The 20,308-nt window shown below is 40.6% G+C and overlaps 2 protein-coding genes across 2 annotated transcripts in view; one reads left to right on the top strand and one right to left on the bottom strand.

The window, feature by feature from the left end:
• Positions 1–3,186: 3,186 nt before the first annotated feature.
• ndufb10 (NADH:ubiquinone oxidoreductase subunit B10) lies at positions 3,187–16,860 on the bottom strand. Its single transcript, XM_061974357.1, has 4 exons — positions 16,634–16,860; positions 10,998–11,136; positions 9,189–9,328; positions 3,187–3,328 (listed from the first exon to the last, which is right to left on the bottom strand). Exons 1-4 carry the CDS (start codon positions 16,779–16,781, stop codon positions 3,240–3,242), a joined length of 516 nt encoding a protein of 171 aa, XP_061830341.1. The 5' UTR covers positions 16,782–16,860; the 3' UTR covers positions 3,187–3,239.
• LOC133615621 (large ribosomal subunit protein uL3-like) overlaps positions 16,845–20,308 on the top strand; it is a 47,783-nt gene continuing 44,319 nt past the window's right edge. The window contains exon 1 of the mRNA XM_061974356.1: positions 16,845–16,883. The gene's annotated coding sequence lies outside the window, so the exon portion shown is untranslated. The remainder of the gene's footprint in view (positions 16,884–20,308) is intronic.

Here is a 20,308-nt window from a genome sequence, read left to right as displayed (position 1 = left end):
TCAACCTATTCCGGGTTACGGTTGCAGTGATAAAAAATACGGTTTTTCATTAATTAAAAAAAAAAAAGTTTTAAAAAGTTTTATTCACGAAATCGCGTAACAACAATGACAATCGACACTGCTTCCCGTAACTTCCTTATCGAGCCATTCCGAATGCCATGCGCGAGGCTATTTATAGCACCGCTGCCAAGCACGAGGCACCAGTTGCCATTGTTTCCAAACGAGCGAACGATCATGGAATCAGCCGGAGAAAAATCGCAAACGAGTCTTAAACCGAAAAGAAAACTGCAGTCATTCCGTGAAGAATATTCAAAAGCCTATCCGGGAATAATTATCCGTTCCAAAAAGGGTGAAAACTACGCGAATTGCACCTTGTGCAGACAAGATTTTTCGATTGGACACGGAGGAATTAGCGATGTAAAAGACCACGTTGGGACAAAAAGAACACAAGTCTAATGCCGTTGCTAGCGATACAAGTGGAAAACTTTCAACGTTTTTCGTCGCCCAAAAGTTACCATATCATTTTTGCAGTATGATCAATCTGATAGAATACATTTGGATTTTAGCCACAAAAAGGTAATGACACCAATGTTATCTATTGGAATTGTTTAGTACTGTTATACTGTTAAAAGTGTTTATACTATTTATGCTTTCAAGTCCAAGTTGAAGAAATCTTGTTAAATGTTGACAGCATAACTACCAAAATACAGAAGTATGTCCTTAATATTTTTGCAGTGCTATTTCTGTTGAAAAGTTCAAATGATTACATTAGAGATGTGATGTGCCACTTTTCAAGTGTCTGATGGCTTGAATTAATTTTCATTAATTTTTCATATTTTGAATTCTTTTGAAAGGCTTACAAAAAAACTACGTTTGAATTGTAATTCCATGCTATTGACAGGACTATTAATTTTAATGAAGTTAGCTTACCATGTTTACAGTATGATAATTGTGATAGAAATGTGAATTTTAGGCACATAATATTTTTTACAATTGAACAAGGCAGTAGATTATACAAGCTTGGACAGAAAGTTAATGACACCAATTTTTTTTTTATGGAATTGTTTAGTACTGTTTTACCATTTGTTTACTGTAAAAAGTGTTTATACTTTCAATTAACAAATTGAAGTCTTGTGAAAGGTTGACAGGATAACTGGCATTAACTGTCAAAATAATTTCAAACTATTGAAGTTAGCTTACAGAATAAACATGTCAATCAACCCATATGATTTTTGCTGTAATATTTTTGTTTTGAAAAGTCACTGTGACTGATAGAAAAGTGATGGTTTTAGCAACATTCTAACCTGTCTGAATGCAATCGATCATTTTGCGTGTGTATATGGTAGGGGTGTAATGGTACGTGTATTTGTATTGAACTGTTTCAGTACGGGGGGTTCGGTTCGGAGGGGTACCGAACGAGTTTCCACACGGACATATTAAGTAGCGTAACGCACGTTGTGTAAACAATGCACACCGAGGCACAACACACGGCATGCTAGCAGCTAACGGGCTAGGATAGACTGACCATACGTCCTCTTTTCACCGGACATGTCCTCTTTTGCGGAGCTGTCAGGGCGGAGTTTCTTAAATGCCTCAAATGTCCGGCATTTTGAGTTAGGGTTGTGTGTATTTTCAATGTACGTTCAGGGTTAAGAAGGGGTTAAAAACAAAACAAATTGTGTGCACAGCAGCATTGGTGAGGGAGGGGCAGAGACAGAGAGAGAGAGAGAGAGTTATGATAAACGCGCATGCGTCGCCAGGCTCTGCTTTTTATCCATAGATTTATCACATTTAATTTTTTATTATCTATAGCAGGGGTGTCAAAAGTGTGCCCCGGAGGCCATTTGCGGCCCACAGCTAATGTTTTAAAGGCCCACGGCACATTCTAAAAATACTATTAAAATAAACATAAAAGTGAAATAAAAAGGTTAAATGTAATTTAGAAAAAGTTCCAATGTTGACTAATAAAACAAAGCTGTTTTTTTCTTTCAAACTGTCATTGCTCAAAACATCATAATGAATCAAAATCCATCCATCCATCCATCTTCTTCCGCTTATACAAGGTCGGGTCGCGGGGGCAGCAGCCTAAGCAGGGAAGCCCAGACTTCCCTCTCCCCAGCCACTTCGTCCAGCTCCTCCCGGGGGATCCTGAGGCGTTCCCAGGCCAGCCGGGAGACATAGTCTTCCCAACGTGTCCTGGGTCTTCCCCTTGGCCTCCTACCGGTCGGACGTGCCCTAAACACCTCCCTAGGGAGGCGATCGGGTGGCATCCTGACCAGATGCCCGAACCACCTCATCTGGCTTCTCTCCATGTGGAGGAGCAGCGGCTTTACTTTGAGCTCCCCCCGGATGACAGAGCTTCTCACCCTATCTCTAAGGGAGAGCCCCGCCACCCGGCGGAGGAAACTCATTTGGGCCGCTTGTACCCGTGATCTTGTCCTTTCGGTCATGACCCAAAGCTCATGACCATAGGTGAGGATGGGAACGTAGATCGACCGGTAAATTGAGAGCTTTGCCTTCCGGCTCAGCTCCTTCTTCACCACAACGGATCGATACAGCGTCCGCATTACTGAAGACGCCGCACCGATCCGCCTGTCGGTCTCACGATCCACTCTTCCCTCACTCGTGAACAAGACTCTGAGGTACTTGAACTCCTCCACTTGGGGCAGGGTCTCCTCCCCAACCCGAAGATGGCATTCCACCCTTTTCCGGGCGAGAACCATGGACTCGGACTTGGAGGTGCATGAATCAAAATCAATGTTATTATGAATTATTGACCTATCCAAGGTTCCTATTACTTCACATCAAATATTCCACTAAGAAATATTTTTGGTGGAAGATTTTGCAAATTTGGTAAATAACCCCAAAATGTATATTTTGTTTTCTTACTGTACCGAAAATGAATCAAACTGAAATGTTTGTGTACCGTTACACCCCTTGTATATGTAGAAGAAAATCAATACAAGTTTTGATAACTTTATGGCTCCAATAAACCACCACAAACTCCAAGTATAATATGATAAAATCTCACCTGTTGCTTCTAAACATCTTAAAGTTAACCTTTTTCAAGCAGTCTTAACTTCATATGGTCTGGTCCTAGAAGTATTTGCACTGATGAATATATGCTACATTTAACAGGCTTAGTGCATTTTCTGTTTTGGCAGTTTCAAAAAAAAACAACCCAAATATGATTTATAACACTTTATTTTACAACTATTACACAGGATAGATGAGGGTGATTAAGCATTTTGGGCTTGAGCTGCAATCATCCTCTCTTTTTGCTTCATGAGACATCTCCTCGCATTGGCATAAGCTCCAAGATCCTCATCTGGGACAAAAAGGGAAAAAATCGACATGAAAAAGGTACGTAGTACAGTGTCAACCTTTTTGAGCCAAGGCACTTTTTTTTAATTGAAAAAATCCAGGTGGACACTATCCCATCCTCGTCACCATTGTTGTGTGCCAAACTTGTCACTTTTTAGCAATCTAAGCTTAATACACCAAAAGAAAGCTTATTGTCTTTCTGCCTTTTATTCCCGCTCTTACTTTTTCTACTTCCAGGTGTCCAACACACAACACATGTCGTCATATCCTGTGTCCCCCGCCCTTAAGTTCCCCTTACAATGTCCTGTGACCTGAGTACCCAATACATGACAGAAACAATGTTAAACACAAAACTCAATAGCCTATATTGACAATATAAAGTCGTTCTCATCAAATACCAGACGCAATTGTTCGATATGACTTCAAACCATAACCATCATTAATTCTCTTGTCTCAAAGTAGGCTTACAAAGCAATAAGCTACCTGCTGCCACCTACTGGTACAGAGGAGTACTACATGGTTACTATGCTGATCTCCAGACAGCACAGACACTCTACACCAGGGGTGCTCACACTTTTTCTGCAGGCGAGCTACTTTTCAATTGATCAAGTCGTGGGGATCTACCTCATTCATATATATAATTTATATTTACTTATTTATGAAATATATGTTTTTGTTAACAAGTTAAAGGTGTTTAATGATAATGCAAGCATGTTTAACACATATAGTTAATATTGTTAAAAAATTAAAGGTGTTTAATGATAATACAAGCATGTTTAATACATATAGTTAATATTGTTAACAAGTTAAAGGTGTTTAAAGATAATGCAAGCATGTTTAACACATAGTTAATATTGTTAACAAGTTAAAGGTGTTTAAAGATAATGCAAGCATGTTTAACACATAGTTAATATTGTTAACAAGTTAAAGGTGTTTAAAGATAATGCAAGCATGTTTAACACACATAGTTAATATTGTTAAAAAATTAAAGGTGTTTAAAGATAATGCAAGCATGTTTAACACATATAGTTAATATTGTTAACAAGTTAAAGGTGTTTAATGATAGTACAAGCATGTTTAGCACATATAGTTAATATTGTTAACAAGTTAAAGGTGTTTAATGATAATACAAGCATGTTTAACAGTTAATATTGTTAAAAAATTAAAGGTGTTTAAAGATAATACAAGCATGTTTAACACACAGATTCCTTTCTTTCATGAAGACAAGAATATAAGTTGGTGTATTACCTGATTCTGATGACTTGCATTGATAGGAATCAGACAGTGGTGCTGATAACGTCCGCATTTTCGAATGGAGGAGAAAAAAAGTCCTCCTTTCTGTCCAATACCACATGAAAGTGGTTGGTTTTTGGCATCTTATTTGTCCAGCTTCCGTACTCCTTTGTATACACTTTACAAGAAATACATTGTCGGCAAACTCCGTAGCTTGCTAGCTTGTGCACGCCAGCTTTCTGAGACTCTTATTTTGTTAGCGCAACTGTGCAGTCGGTCTTTGGAGTTTTGACGACAGGTACGGCGCCAGAGTCTGTTGAAATAAAGTGTTTCTCGCCTTCCAGTCGGTAATTTTAATGAGCTGGCAGCAGCCAGCGTCATCTCAGAAGACCCTCGGGTGCCGTGAATGTCAATCAAGTGACGAAAGTGACGTCATAGTGAAGATTTATGATCACTCATTTTTAGGACTATTTTTTTAATGCCTGGCTGGTGATCGACTGACACACCCTCCGAGATCGACCGGTAGCTCGCGATCGACGTAATGAGCACCCCTGCTCTACAATATGGAAGTAGAATTGTCTCACATCAACTTATATATATCAATATGATATCAATACATATGCGTGTATTAATAAATATACAAATACAAATAAATAATTTGTATAAATAAATGCGTATTTGTAAATATATTTTTGATATTTTAAAATATATACAAATAAAATGTATAAATATAAAAAATGTGACATACAAATAAGTGAAGAATTTGTATAAGTTCCCCTGAACAACCAGCAGAGGGCACTGCAGCCAGAGCGGTCTGGGTCACAGAGCATTATATGCAAAATGCCCGGAGTTCTCTGCACAAAAACAATCCACGTCTTTACAGAGAGAACACGCAACGGGCCTGAGCTTGCTAACGTTAGCGTTGTATTAGCTAATGCTAATTTATCCAGTTGCTTATTTTATTGTATCAATGCCGTTTAAAGATACTGATCTCTTATCAGTGCAATGTGTGTCAAATCATCATCATATATCAATCATCATATGACCCTCCCTAGTGTGCCTCTGATTGGCTCGCCAGTGTCTGACCATGTCTAACAACCTGCAGTGCCCTCTGCTGGTTGTTCCGGGGAGTGTGGAGGTCACATTTATTTGTGCATCTGCTTTGTGGGAGGAATGTCTCAGACACAAAAGCAAAAAAGCGATCCACATATGCAAATTCAATACAAAATCAAGCATATTTATATTCAAATCTCAAAAATATATTTACAAATACACGTTTATTTATACAAATTCTTGATTTATTTGTATGTCACATTTTTATATTTATACATTTTATTGGTATATATTTTCAAATCCCCAAAATATATTTACAAATATGCGTTTATACAAATTATTTATTTATTTGTATATTTATTAATATATGCATATGTATAAATATCATATTGCATACTTGCCAACCTTGAGACCTCCGATTTCAGGGGGTGGGGGGCATGGTCGGGGGTGGGGCAGGGGCGTGGTTAATATATATATATATATATATATATATATATATAAGAAATACTTGACTTTCAGTGAATTCTAGCTATATATATAATTTTTTATTATATATATATATATATATATATATATACGGTATATATATATAAATAAAAGAAATACTTGAATTTCAGTGTTCATTTATTTACACATATACACACACACAACACTCATCGTTGAGTTAAGGGTTGAATTGTCCATCCTTGTTCTATTCTCTGTCACTATTTCAGAACACACACATTATACAAATATACATTATAAAATCAATAAGAAAATGAGAGCTCTAATTTGGGAGTCTGAATTAGGATCAGAAGTTCCTATATAAACATTGCGCACTCACGTCGCCATTTTGTATTGATTACTGCAGCTGTGCACTGGAATCATTCACAAATACAAACTACAATTCACAAACACTTTAGAGTTAGGCTCCACCATCAGAATGTATACTTAAACTTATAAAGATCACATGGATATTATTCAGTGAGTTGATTCACCAAAACTAACCTGTTATACAGGAGGAAAAAGCACACAGGACGTTTCAATTGTTCACAGACTGGTGATAGCATTCAATTGGGAAGAAACGCCCTACTGCCCCCTACTGACCAATGTGAATACTGATAAATGTGTAATGACAGCTCAAAAAACTAATTCAAACCACAAAATAAAATAAATAAATCAACACAAAAATGTGACACATTATGGGTGGGTCACATATGCATGTACAGTAGATGGCAGTATTGTCCTGTTTAAAAGTGTCACAACATTGCTGTTTACGGCAGACGAACTGCTTTACGGTAGACGGAAACTTGACTGCTGTTGTTGTGTGTTGTTACCGCGCTGGGAGGACGTTAATGAAACTGCCTAACAATAAACACACATAAGAAACCAAGAACTCGCCCTCCATCATTCTACAGTTATAACATGATTGGGCAGGCACGCCTATATTGTGGGAAAGCGGACGTGAGAACAGGCTGTCAACACGTTACTCAGGTCCGCGTGGAGCTGGAGGGGGCGTGGCCTCCAGCTCCGCCTGAATTTCGGGAGTTTTTCGGGAGAAAATTTGTCCCGGGAGGTTTTCGGGAGAGACGCTGAATTTCGGGAGTCTCCCGGAAAATCCGGGAGGGTTGGCAAGTATGTCATATTGATATACATACATTGATGTGAGACAATTCTACTTCCATACTACAACGGCACATTGCTTGTGGATTATAATTATTGGTTTGCAAAAAAAATTACTTTTCTGACCAATTAGGTGAAGTTGCATAATTTCCCACGGCACACCAAACAATATCTCACGGTACACTAGTGTGAACAGACAAACCCCAGGCATTACATCATCTGGCGAAGGATTAAATGAGCATGTTTGTTTTGTTCGTCTGTCACTTCCATACACAAGTTCAGCCTTGTCTGGTAATGATTTAACCTAATGAGGGTTTATAAATATAGAAAAAATGTCCCTATCCTACATCTAAAGCCAATTAAATATGAAATATTAGATTAAATTGTGGAATATAATCAGGGGCCAATAATAAAATCTAAGGCTGAAACGACGCGTCGACGTAGTCGATGTCATCGGTTACGTAAATATGTCGACGCCGTTTTTGTGCGTCGGCGCGTCGCATATTTACGTCACACTACTGTCATGGCGGAGCGCAAAGCAGACGATGCGAGCGAGGGGAAAAAAGCACGCCAAAAGTCGTCAAAAGTGTGGGAGTATTTCAATAAACGGCCTAATAATGTTGTTGTATGCACACTGTGTCGAGCGGAAATGGCCTATCATAGCAGCACAACGGCTATGAAGGAACATTTGAAAAGAAAACCCCCGACAGCGTTCTTGCCATCACCATCAACAAGTCAATCGTCCGCGTGCGTATACGTTGTCATTATTACACAAAAACATGAATGTGTCATTTGTATCTGCGTTGTAAATTCATAAACTAAAGCACCGTTTCGCTCTGAGAGGCGCGTTTGGCGTGCCTGTTCAGTGTTTACAAAGACGCGCTCCTCTTTAACGCTGTGGAGAGGCGGCGGCGGCGGCGAGGCGGGGCGCGCCGGGAGCGACGCCGCAATCGTGCCCAGGTGCGCGATCCGCGCAGTTGGAAGAGAAAAGACTTTGTGTAAAATTAAAAGATTGTAAACCTGGCAAAGCCGTCTGGCGTCCAGTCTGTCGGTCCTGAAAGAACCCCACGGCACAAGACGTGTCACAAACGCTAACGTTAATTAGTTGTGCAAATACCTTTTACAACATTAACAGTTACATATACTATGTACAAACCAACAATTAACTTTCACTTTAATCATACTATCATTGTTGTGTTATTAAGCAAAATAAGCAATACTTTTACTTTTGTTAAAATGTTTACACTGTACACTTTTTTGTATTGGATGTTTAGCTTTATTTTTGCACATTTTAGCAAATAAGCAATACTTTTACTTTTGTTGAAATGTTTACACTTGTTACAGAATATTTCCGTTTTGCACTTTTTTGTATTGGATGTTTATCTTTATTTTTGCACATTTTAAAGCAAAATAAGCAATACTTTTACTTTTGAAATGCTTATACTATTCCAGAATATTAAGATTTGCACTGGATGTTTACTTTTATATTTGCACATTAAAAAGCAAATAAGCTACTTTTAATTTTGTTAAATGTTAAAAGTTTTAAATGTTTACATTGTTACAGAATATTTTGTCATGTTGTTGTCAATGTTGACTGAGTGGCCATACTTTTTTTTTTGTAAATAAAAGCCATGCCTTTTGAAAAAACTGGCCTACATTTATTTTTTCCTCTTCATTTAAAAAAAAAAAAAAAATCGGCAAAAGGAAAAATAATCTATAGATTAATCGAAAAAATAATCTATAGATTAACCGATTAATCGAAAAAAATAATCTATAGATTAATCGATAGAAAAATAATCGTTAGCTGCAGCCCTAATAAAATCAGTTGAACTGCACTTCTAAGACAAGGAAGAGCTCCAGGATGTTAGGCTAAAAGGCAATTAAAAATGTAAACACATCATATAACATTTCAATGACACAATTTGTTTACTCGTGCATCTAATTAGCCTTCAGCAAAGGAAGATGTACAAACTCACAGCGTGACTGGAAGTTCTTGGCAACTTCCTCGAACTGTTGCATCTCCTTGGAACAGTTTTCCTCGTAGCTGGGACCTTCTCTCTGGTGACAGGCCCTGACACGCTCCTGGATCACTTTTACGATCTCCTGGTCTACTTTACTGGGGTGTAGTGGAACACAGAACAACACATGTCAATGGTAACTGACTTGGTTCTAATGTTCTAACAGCAGAGATGGGGAGAGGAGCCCAAAATTGCACTCAAGCAAGAGTACCGTTACTTTTGATAACATGACTCAAGTAACAATAAAACATCCATTTTCCACCGCTTGTCCCTTTTGGGGTCGCGGGGGGGTGCTGGAGCCTATCTCAGCTGCATTCGGGCGGAAGGCGGGGTACACCCTGGACAAGTCGCCACCTCATCACAGGGCCAACACAGATAGACAGACAACATTCACACACTAGGGACCATTTAGTGTTGCCAATCAACCTATCCCCAGGTGCATGTCTGTGGAGGTGGGAGGAAGCCGGAGTACCCGGAGGGAACCCACGCAGTCACGGGGAGAACATGCAAACTCCACACAGAAAGATCCCGAGCTTGAAGGGATTGAACTCAGGACCTTAGTATTGTGAGGCAGACGCACTAACCCATCTTACACCGCGCTGCCCCAATAAAACATAGTCATCCCAATAATTACTTGAGTAATAGTGAGTATTCATTGAAAAAAACTACTCAAGAACTGAGTCCTGGACTTCCAGATCAACTCAGGATCCACAGCAATGTCTCTCTTTGGACTCTCACTATTATGTTAGATCCACTATGGACTGGACTCTCACACTATTATGTTAGATCCACTATGGACTGGACTCTCACACTATTATGTTAGATCCACTATGGACTGGACTCTCACTATTATGTTAGATCCACTATGGACTGGACTTTCACAATATTATGTTAGATCCACTATGGACTGGACTCTCACACTATTATGTTAGATCCACTATGGACTGGACTCTCACACTATTATGTTAGATCCACTATGGACTGGACTCTCACTATTAAGTTGGATCCACTCTGGACTGGACTTTCACAATATTATGTTAGATCCACTATGGACTGGACTCTCACACTATTATGTTAGATCCACTATGGACTGGACTCTCTCACTATTATGTTGGATCCACTATGGACTGGACTCTCACACTATTACGTTAGATCCACTATGGACTGGACTCTCACACTATTATGTTAGATCCACTATGGACTGGACTCTCACACTATTATGTTAGATCCACTATGGACTGGACTCGCACACTATTATGTTAGATCCACTATGGACTGGACTCTCACTATTATGTTAGATCCACTATGGACTGGACTCTCACACTATTATGTTAGATCTACTATGGACTGGACTCTCACACTATTATGTTAGATCTACTATGGACTGGACTCTCACACTATTATGTTAGATCTACTCGACGTCCATTGCACTGGTCGCCCAGGGGTGGGGGACCCCACATCTGCGGTCCCCTCCAAGGTTTCTCATTGTCCCACTGGGTTGAGTTTTTCCTTGCCCTGATGTGGGATCTGAGCCGAGGATGTCGTAGTGGCTTGTGCAGCCCTTTGAGACACTGGTGATTTAGGGCTATATAAGTAAACATTGAATGATTGATTGATCTCTTTCAGGGGTGACTGACCAATGACTGCACTGCTAAATTTATGTTGAGCTTCTTCATGATCAATTCAGGTGTACCTAATAAAGTGTCCACTAAATGTACACACACAATGGCGCTGAGCATCATGGGGGAAACATAAATGCAATCTCACAAGTCTCTCCTCCACTGCATCTCAGCCTCGTAGAAGCACACGTGGTCTCCCTCGTGGCAGTCGATCAGCTCGGGAACACGGCGGAACTTCTCGTGGTAGTAGACCAACCTGTTTTTAGCCCGAATGCTGTCGATGGTTTCTAGGAAGTGAGGACATGAGATTTAGTGACATTTTAAACAGTTGACAAATGCTAATGGTTGCATGCTAGCTGACCACCTGACCACTATGGGCTTGCCTCTTTGTCATGTTGAGTTCTTGTTATAAGCTGTTATACAGTATATGCCTTGAGCTTTTATTTTGAAGGCGCTAAGAGTGGAAGTGGTGACACGTTGTAGTGGAGCGGAGGTTTTGAAAGAAAGGAAATAAAGCCCTGTAAAGACTGTGATGGTTAGATACAAGAAGGACATTGATGTTATCTGCCGCTTCATCCTGGACCAATATTCATGACAAATGTGTGCTTTGTTTTAAAGATGTGCTATTTGGATTTACATTGTATGAAAACAAATTTGAAAAGGAATTTTACCTTTGCAACCTAATTATACTATTGGCCAGGCCTGGGCAATTATTTTGACTCAGGGGCCAAATTTAGAGAAAAAAGTGTGTCTGGGGGCCGGTATATCTATTTTTAGGAAAACTAATACAAAACCTCACACTAGGGATGTCCCGATCCAGGTTTTTGCACTTCCGATCCAATACCGATATTGTTTTTGCATTTCCGATACCGATACCGATACTGACCAATACCGATACTGACCGATACTGGCCTATCCGAGCATGTATTAAAGTTTAAAGTTATTTATCCTACTTAGTTGTCAGAATCATGTTGAAAAGGGTTTTAGTACTCTTGATAACAACTAGCCAGCTGAATTAGGGGAGTTTGAATAATACACAATGGTTGGTAACAAGAAACTGACCTGTTTATTCAAGGATAAACACAAAATAGACAAAATTATACATGACAAACAAAAATGGCATCATTGAACTAGGGCTGGGCGATATGGCCTTTTTTTAATATTGCAATATTTTAAGGCCATATTGCGATACACGATATATATCTCGATATTTTGCCTTAGCCTTGAATGAACACTTGATGCATATAATCACAGCAGTATGATGATTCTATGTGTTTTGATTGATTGATTGAGACTTTTATTAGTAGGTTGCACAGTGAAGTACATATTCCGTACAATTGACCACTAAATGGTAACACCCCAATAAGTTTTTCAACTTGTTTAAGTCGGGGTCCACTTAAATTGATTCATGATACAGATATATACTATCAGATATATACTATCATCATAATACAGTCATCACACAAGATAATCACATTGAATTATTTACATTATTTATAATCCAAGGTGTGGAGGGGGGCGCCGGATGTAAGTGTCAAAAAGACAGCCAAAAAAGTTTGATATGAGAATAAATCTAAAGTTAAAATATAGGGTAGAAATGCACCCATTTGCAGGAAATGTAGTCTTGATTTTCAACATTTTCTTTCAAGGCTTGCATGTCTACATTAAAACATTCTTCTTCATACTGCATTAGTATATGCTACTTTTAAACTTTCATGCAGAGAAGGAAATCACAACTAAAAAAATCACTAATTTTTTCATACGGTGTTGATGTGGAAATTTTTGCCTCGGCATTTTGATGGTGTGGGCGTGTGGCACCGAATGGAGATAAGCGTCTCGACAGACGTCACAATATTTGAACAATGATGACGAAAACTGTTTTCTCTGTCGTGTCCGTGTGTCGAAAATTGTTATGCGCTTATTTTTCTATTAGATTTTGTGCGTGGCATAGATTTGCTATGCGCAGAGGACGCTTAAACAGTGCACAATTGCACAGGCGAGCACCTTAGAGGGAGCATTGCTCGCACGGCTGCGCTAGCATCACAACTAACGTTAGCCATGCTGCTACCTCTCTGCTCGGGAGGACGTATACTTATGTGACGTATGACGTATACGTATGTGACGTATGACGTGACAGTATGTGACAAGTGTAAGAAGGTGCGCTCGCTGTCTGTGAGAGGGAGACACAGGAAAGAGTGAGAAGAGCCTGTCGTGTAATGCCAGCAGCTAAAAGCAACTGCGTGAGAATTGTGGATGTGTTGAAGGTGTGCTGGAAAATGCGGAACGGAAATTACGGAGCAGCAGAAAAGTGGAATGTATTATTTAAATAAGTGCGTTGGAAAACACGGACCGCAGTTTTTTTTTAAACTGGATCTAGATCGGCATTTTCCCATGCCTTGCCGATACGCAATTTTTGGCAAATATCGGCGGCCGATCCGATCCAAATATCGGATCGGGACATCCCTACCTCACACTAAAGTCTGATCGAATGTTAAAAATGTTATGACAGACCGCCTTAAAAACGGAATGGAATTGTAATTTTTTCTATGAACGATAAAACCCTGAATATTGAGAACATATGAACGTCACTATACCCCCTCTCAATCTACATATTCTACAATCAAGCCAAATGCAACAAACACTGCGAAATATGAATGTGAAGGGTAAAAAACAAAAAAACATCTACAATCTGATATATGTGATATATCACTAAACTGTAGAACTTTCTTGTAAAAATCTCCTTCAACATCTGTCCCTGACACTCGCATTTCAGGCTGGCCGCTCTGGAAACACTCTGTGGAAACGCTCCCCACCCACACTGCTTGGTGCCTCGTCGACGTAGATTACCATAGTCACTAGTAGGGTTGTACGGTATACGGGTATTAGTATAGTACCGCAATACTAATGAATCATATTCGGTACCATACCGCCTCTAAAAAGTACCGGTCCGTCACACACGCTAAGATTTTTTGTTAAAATAAAGCCAATAATGCAATTTTTTCTGGTCCCCTTTGTTTAGAAAAGTATCGGAAAGTACCGAAAAGTATCAAAATAATATTGGTATCAGGACAAAACTAGTCACTAAAATATCATGCAAAAGCGCAGATTCCAACCATTGAAATATGTTGAATAGTTGAAGACTTACGGTCATTTGAAAACATCACTGCACATCATAATGGCAGCTACACTTTCCATCTTAAACATCTAAAACAAATATTTGGGAATGTCCGATGGGCCAGATTGAAAATTGGCTAAGTTTTATATTCATAAATAATATAATAAAAAGTTTCTCAATACCCAACCTGTTTTTTGTCTTTAAAATTTTTTTTAGAACTCTACATTAAAACACTCTCTACCTCTAACAAGCAAAAAGCTGTGAAAACGATGATGCTGTGTTCCAAATGTAAGTTATTTACCGAGATTGAGTGAGCCGATGGCTTTGCACTTTGTTTATTATATACCGTATTTTTCGGATTATAAATCGCTCCGGAGTATAAATCGCACCGGCCGAAAATGCATAGTAAAGAAGGAAAAAAACATATATAAGTCGCACTGGAGTATAAGTCGCATTTTTTGGGGAAATGTATTTGATAAAAGCCAACACCAAGAATAGACATTTGAAAGGCAATTTAAAATAAATCAAGAATAGTGAACAACAGGCTGAATAAGTGTACGTTATATGAGGCATAAATAACCAACTGGTATGTTAACGTAACATATTATGGTAAGAGTCATTCAAATAACTATAACATATAGAACATGCTATACGTTTACCAAACAATCTGTCACTCCTAATCGCTAAATCCCATGAAATATTATACGTCTCGTCCAGGGGTCGGCAACCTTTACCAGTCAAAGAGCCATTTTGACCAGTTTCACAAATTATAGAAAACAATGGGAGCCGCAAACATTTTGGAATTTTAAATGAAATAACACTGCATACAAAGTTTTATTTTTGCTTTGTGCTATGTATAAAATCAGGGGTCTCAGACATGTGGAATTTTAAAGCTGGTGCGGCACGCGGGTTTTAAATGAATAGCGCTTGTCAGCGTCATGCGTGCTGTGATGGTACAGCATATAGCGCCCACTACAACCAGCGTGCCTGATCAGCCACATGTTGCATGGGGCTTCCGCTTGCTCACATAGGTGACAGCAAGGCATACTTCCTCAACAACCACACAGGTTACACTGACGGTGGCGGTATAAAAAAAACTAACACTCTTACTAATAATGCGCCACACTGTGAACCCACACCAAACAAGAATGACAAACACATTTCGGGAGAACATCTGCACCGTAACACAACATAAACACAACAGGACAAATACCCAGAATCCCATGCAGCCCTAACTCTTCCGGGATACATTATACACCCCCGCTACCAAACCCCGCCCACCTCAACCGTCGCACAGAGAGAGAGAGAGGGGGAAGTTGATGTGTGAGGGAGCAGGCTTGGGGTAGGGGCAGGGTTTGGTGGTAGCAGGGGTGTATAATGTATCCCGGAAGAGTTAGGGCTGCATGGGATTCTGGGTGTTTGTTCTGTTGTGTTTATGTTGTGTTAAGGTGCAGATGTTCTCCCGAAATGTGTTTGTCATTCTTGTTTGGTTTTGGTTCAAAGTGTGGCGCATTATTAGTAAGAGTGTTAAAGTTGTTTTATATGGTCACCGTCAGTGTAACCTGTGTGGCTGTTGACCAAGTATGCCTTGCTGTCACGTACGTGTGCAAGCAGAAGATGTATATTGTATAACAAGTGTTACGCTGGCACACTGTTAATACAGATTGTAGAGGGCGCCAAATGTTGTAACATCATGGCACGCCCTTATTATAGCTGTAAGGGTGAAAATCGGTGAATATTGATCCCGGGAGTTTTCTGCGAGATGCACTGAAATCCGGAAGTCTCACGGGAAAATTGGGGGGTTCAGCAAGTAAGCTGCTGAGCCGCATCAGAGTGATCAAAGAGCCGCATGCGGCTCCGGAGCCGCGGGTTGCTGACCCCTGGTCTAGTCTCTTACGTGAATGAGATAATAATATTATTTGATATTTTACGCTAATGGGTTAATAATTTCACACATAAGTCGCTCCTAAGTATAAATCGCACCCCCGGCCAAACTATGAAAAAAACTGCGATTTATAGTCCGAAAAATACGGTATTCAACCCGTTGTTCGCTATTCTTTATTTTAAATTGCCTTTCAAATGTCTATTCTTGGTGTTAGATTTTATCAAATCAATTTCCCCCAAAAATGCGATTTATATATGTTTTTTTCCTTCTTTATTATGCATTTTCGGCCGGTGCGATTTATACTCCGGAGCGATTTATAATCCGAAAAATACGGTACTTTGAATTTACAACCCCCTGGCGCTGTTTTGTACTGTTTTTGTACTTACTTTGATAATTATTTCCAACTGTTTGTAAATGTTGAAATTTATAAATAAACGTTTATAAAAAAAATAACAAATACATTAAAAACTAAGGAAATAAAGTGGTCCTCCTCGTCTTTATTCCACATAAATGAGAAGAAAAGTCTTCGTGCTCCACTACATCGTGTCACCACTTCCGCTCTTGGCGCCTTCAAAACAAGAGCTCAAGGCATATACTGTATATCAGCTTGTAACAGCAACTTAACAGCACAAAGAGGCAAGCCCATAAAAATAAATCACACTACCATTTGATTTGTAACTGGTGTAATATTAGTAGACAAGCCTGAAACGTACGTTTAATCGTATTTATTTCATAGGGAGTTGTTGTGCTGTGCTAGCTAGCGAGCTAGCATCTGTTAGCTTACCTCTAAATGTGGTGACGGGCAGGTCCACGGAGTAATAGAAGAGTTTGGTCAAAATGAGCGCCGGGTTTGGCAGCGCTGTCTTTTTTTCCACAGCCGGAGTCTGCCGAGGAGGCTCTGGGTACGCCTCTTTGTCAAAACCTGAAGGCATTGTTGCTCGGTCAATGCCGGAGAAATGCTACAGTTCGACCTCGACAGTTCTCCTTTCGAGGTGGCGCATGCGCACTGAGCACCCTGCAATGGCGACATAGAGGTCAGTGTGATCATATTGTTGTTGTGTACCTTTAAAAAATCCTTATAATTTGTGATACTTTCTATGTGGAGCTTGTTATGAACGTGGTTGATTGTTTTTCCCAATATGAAGGGTAAAGGTTGGATTTGAATGTGTCGTACACTTAGCATCTGGCAAGTGGCAGTGTTGAGTTTTGTTGTTGTTGTTGTTGTTGTTGTTGTTTTAACAACAAACATACATTTATAATGCACACAAAATAATTATTTTTTTTTACTTGCAAACTTTTATGATCCCTTGCCCAGATCATAGTTTGTTTATGTTTATTTAGGTTTTGATTCACTTGTGGACAATAAACTCATACTTGCCAACCCTCCCGGATTTTCCGGGAGACTCCCGAAATTCAGCGCCTCTCCCGAAAACCTCCCGGGACAAATTTTCTCCCGAAAATCTCCCGAAATTCAGGCGGAGCTGGAAGCCACGCCCCCTCCAGCTCCATGCGGACCTGAGTGACGTGTCAACAGCCTGTATTCACGTCCGCTTTCCCACAACACACGTTATAACTGTAACTGTAAAACCATAAAATTTAGACTCCAAACATCCCAGAACAAGCTAGTCAGGTTACTTCTAGACCTCCACCCCAGATCACACCTCACTCCTACCCACTTCTCCAAAGTGGGCTGGCTCAGGGTGGATGACAGAGTAAAACAACTTGCACTGAGCCTAGTCTATAAATTCGTTCCGGCGTTCGTTCCGGCGTTCGTTCCGGCGTTCGTTCCGGCGTTCGTTCCGGCGTTCGTTCCGGCGTTCGTTCCGGCGTTCGTTCCGGCGTTCGTTCCTACATTCGTTCCTATGTTCGTTCCTACATTCTTTCCTACGTTCATTCCTACGTTCGTTCCTACGTTCGTTCCTACGTTCGTTCCTACGTTTGTTCCTATATTTGTTCCTATGTTCGGTCCTCTGTTTAGCCCTCAGTTCATACCTACGTTTGTTCCGACGTTCGTCTGTTCTTGTCTTCGTTCTTGCATTCATTCCTACAATTCTTTCTGCGTTCATTCCGGCGTTCGTTCCAACGTTGGTTCCTATGTTCAGCCCTCAGTTCATACCTACGTTCGTTCCGACGTGCGTCCGTTCTTGTCTTTGTTCTTGCGTTCATTCCTACAATTCTTTCTGCATTCGTTCCGGCGTTCGTTCCGGCATTCGTTCCGGCGTTCGTTCCTACATTCGTTCCTACATTCGTTCCTACGTTCGTTCCTACATTCTTTCCTACGTTCATTCCTACGTTCGTTACTACGTTCGTTCCTACGTTTGTTCCTATATTTGTTCCTATGTTCGGTCCTCTGTTTAGCCCTCAGTTCATACCTACATTTGTTCCGACGTTCGTCTGTTCTTGTCTTCGTTCTTGCATTCATTCCTACAATTCTTTCTGCGTTCATTCCGGCGTTCGTTCCAACGTTGGTTCCTATGTTCAGCCCTCAGTTCATACCTATGTTCGTTCCGACGTGCATCCGTTCTTGTCTTTGTTCTTGCGTTCATTCCTACAATTCTTTCTGCATTCGTTCCGGCGTTCGTTCCGGCATTCGTTCCGCCATTCGTTCCGGCGTTCGTTCCTACATTCGTTCCTACATTCGCTCCTACGTTCGTTCCTACATTCTTTCCTACGTTCATTCCTACGTTCGTTCCTACGTTCGTTACTACGTTCGTTCCTACGTTCGTTCCTACGTTTGTTCCTATATTTGTTCCTATGTTCGGTCCTCTGTTTAGCCCTCAGTTCATACCTACATTTGTTCCGACGTTCGTCTGTTCTTGTCTTCGTTCTTGCATTCATTCCTACAATTCTTTCTGCGTTCATTCCGGCGTTGGTTCCTACGTTGGTTCCTATGTTGGTTCCTATGTTCAGTCCTCAGTTCATACCTACGTTCGTTCCGACGTGCGTCCGTTCTTGTCTTTGTTCTTGCGTTCATTCCTACAATTCTTTCTGCGTTCGTTCCGGCGTTCGTTCCGGCGTTTGTTCCGGCGTTCGTTCCGGCGTTCGTTCCTACATTCGTTCCTACATTCGTTCCTATGTTCGTTCCTACATTCTTTCCTACGTTCATTCCTACGTTCGTTCCTACCTTTGTTCCTATATTTGTTCCTATGTTCGGTCCTCTGTTTAGCCCTCAGTTCATACCTACGTTTGTTCCGACGTTCGTCTGTTCTTGTCTTCGTTCTTGCATTCATTCCTACAATTCTTTCTGCGTTCATTCCGGCGTTCGTTCCTACGTTGGTTCCTATGTTGGTTCCTATGTTCAGTCCTCAGTTCATACCTACGTTCGTTCTGACGTGCGTCCGTTCTTGTCTTTGTTCTTGCGTTCATTCCTACAATTCTTTCTGCATTCGTTCCGGCGTTCGTTCCGGCGTTCGTTCCGGCGTTCGTTCCTACATTCGTTCCTATGTTCGTTCCTACATTCTTTCCTACGTTCATTCCTACGTTCGTTCCTACGTTTGTTCCTATATTTGTTCCTATGTTCGGTCCTCTGTTTAGCCCTCAGTTCATACCTACGTTTGTTCCGACGTTCGTCTGTTCTTGTCTTCGTTCTTGCATTCATTCCTACAATTCTTTCTGCGTTCATTCCGGCGTTCGTTCCAACGTTGGTTCCTATGTTCAGCCCTCAGTTCATACTTACGTTCGTTCCGACGTGCATCCGTTCTTGTCTTTGTTCTTGCGTTCATTCCTACAATTCTTTCTGTATTCGTTCCGGCGTTCGTTCCGGCCTTCGTTCCGGCGTTCGTTCCGGCGTTCGTTCCGGCGTTCGTTCCGGCGTTCGTTCCTACATTCGTTCCTACATTCGTTCCTACATTCGTTCCTATGTTCGTTCCTACATTCTTTCCTACGTTCATTCCTACGTTCGTTCCTACGTTCGTTCCTACGTTCGTTCCTACGTTCGTTCCTACGTTCGTTCCTACGTTCGTTCCTACGTTCGTTCCTACGTTTATTCCTATATTTGTTCCTATGTTCGGTCCTCTGTTTAGCCCTCAGTTCATACCTACGTTTGTTCCGACGTTCGTCTGTTCTTGTCTTCGTTCTTGCATTCATTCCTACAATTCTTTCTGCGTTCATTCCGGCGTTCGTTCCAACGTTGGTTCCTTTGTTCAGCCCTCAGTTCATACCTACGTTCGTTCCGACGTGCATCCGTTCTTGTCTTTGTTCTTGCGTTCATTCCTACAATTCTTTCTGTATTCGTTCCGGCGTTCGTTCCGGCATTCGTTCCGGCATTCGTTCCGGCATTCGTTCCGGCGTTCGTTCCTACATTCGTTCCTACATTCGTTCCTACATTCGTTCCTACATTCGTTCCTACATTCGTTCCTACATTCGCTCCTACGTTCGTTCCTACATTCTTTCCTACGTTCATTCCTACGTTCGTTCCTACGTTCGTTACTACGTTCGTTCCTACGTTCGTTCCTACGTT

Source organism: Nerophis lumbriciformis, linkage group LG22, assembly GCF_033978685.3.
Source record: "Nerophis lumbriciformis linkage group LG22, RoL_Nlum_v2.1, whole genome shotgun sequence".
Taxonomy (NCBI): domain Eukaryota; kingdom Metazoa; phylum Chordata; class Actinopteri; order Syngnathiformes; family Syngnathidae; genus Nerophis; species Nerophis lumbriciformis.
The sequence above is the reverse complement of the archived record's forward strand: the minus strand, read 5'-3'. Positions and strand labels throughout refer to the sequence as shown.